Raw genomic sequence first — 1,041 nt, forward strand, 5'->3', positions numbered from 1 at the left:
TTGCTGATATTTAAAACAAAAACCACATAAAATCCACAGCAATTTTGACGAGTAAAAAAGCAGTACAAAATTGTTTTCTTGGCGTTCATTGTGACATACCTTTTGCGTCTGGGGATTTGCTGGCAAAGTTATAAATGTCACATAAAGCTACGTTCTTTGGTGCTACGTTAAAATTTTTTATTAAATTTTTTGTCACACGCACACAAAAGCATACGCATGCTATAGATATCCGCCTTAAGTTCTTGATCGTGTACCTTCGTAGTTATTATAGCAACCGACAGCTGTTGCACTAGGTTGCCAACTCTTAAAATAAAAAATTAACAAATATGCACCTAATTTTTTAAGAAATCAGGGTACATCAAGGAACGCGCACAAGTTCCAGCCGGCCGATTGAAATAAGAGTTTCTACCAAATAACAAAAACGGTCGCAATATTAAATTAAGTTATAACGCGATGACGTCGATAATAAAACTGCACACAATATCTGGTGCCATGGATGAATCGCCTCCCTGCTATATTCTGCAAATAGACGAAGTGCGGATTCTACTCGACTGTGGGTGGGACGAGAAGTTCGATCCCAATCTTATCAAGGAGTTAAAAAGGTAGTAATCAGGATGGGTATATATAAAACATCAAAAAAAAAGCAATCTTTAATTGTTCACAGACATGTACATACCATCGACGCAGTGCTTTTGTCACATCCAGATGTATACCATTTGGGTGCGCTACCCTATCTCGTTGGAAAACTCAGCATGAATTGNGATATCTGGTGCCATGGATGAATCGCCTCCCTGCTATATTCTGCAAATAGATGAAGTGCGGATTCTACTCGACTGTGGGTGGGACGAGAAGTTCGATCCCAATCTTATCAAGGAGTTAAAAAGGTAGTAATCAGGATGAGTATATATAAAACATCAAAAAAAAAGCAATCTTTAATTGTTCACAGACATGTACATACCATCGACGCAGTGCTTTTGTCACATCCAGATGTCTACCATTTGGGTGCGCTACCCTATCTCGTTGGAAAACTCAGCATGAATT

The 1,041-nt window shown here is 38.6% G+C and overlaps 1 protein-coding gene across 1 annotated transcript; it reads left to right on the forward strand.

The window, feature by feature from the left end:
* Positions 1–256: 256 nt before the first annotated feature.
* On the forward strand, positions 257–782 carry LOC108356335 (probable cleavage and polyadenylation specificity factor subunit 2). The gene is made up of 2 exons (XM_017607452.1): positions 257–602; positions 665–782. Exons 1-2 carry the CDS (start codon positions 454–456, stop codon positions 780–782), a joined length of 267 nt encoding a protein of 88 aa, XP_017462941.1. The 5' UTR covers positions 257–453.
* Positions 783–1,041: the final 259 nt, after the last annotated feature.

Source organism: Rhagoletis zephyria, unplaced genomic scaffold (assembly GCF_001687245.7).
Source record: "Rhagoletis zephyria isolate East Lansing unplaced genomic scaffold, Rhagoletis_zephyria_1.1 Rzeph_scaffold_57376, whole genome shotgun sequence".
NCBI lineage: Eukaryota > Metazoa > Arthropoda > Insecta > Diptera > Tephritidae > Rhagoletis > Rhagoletis zephyria.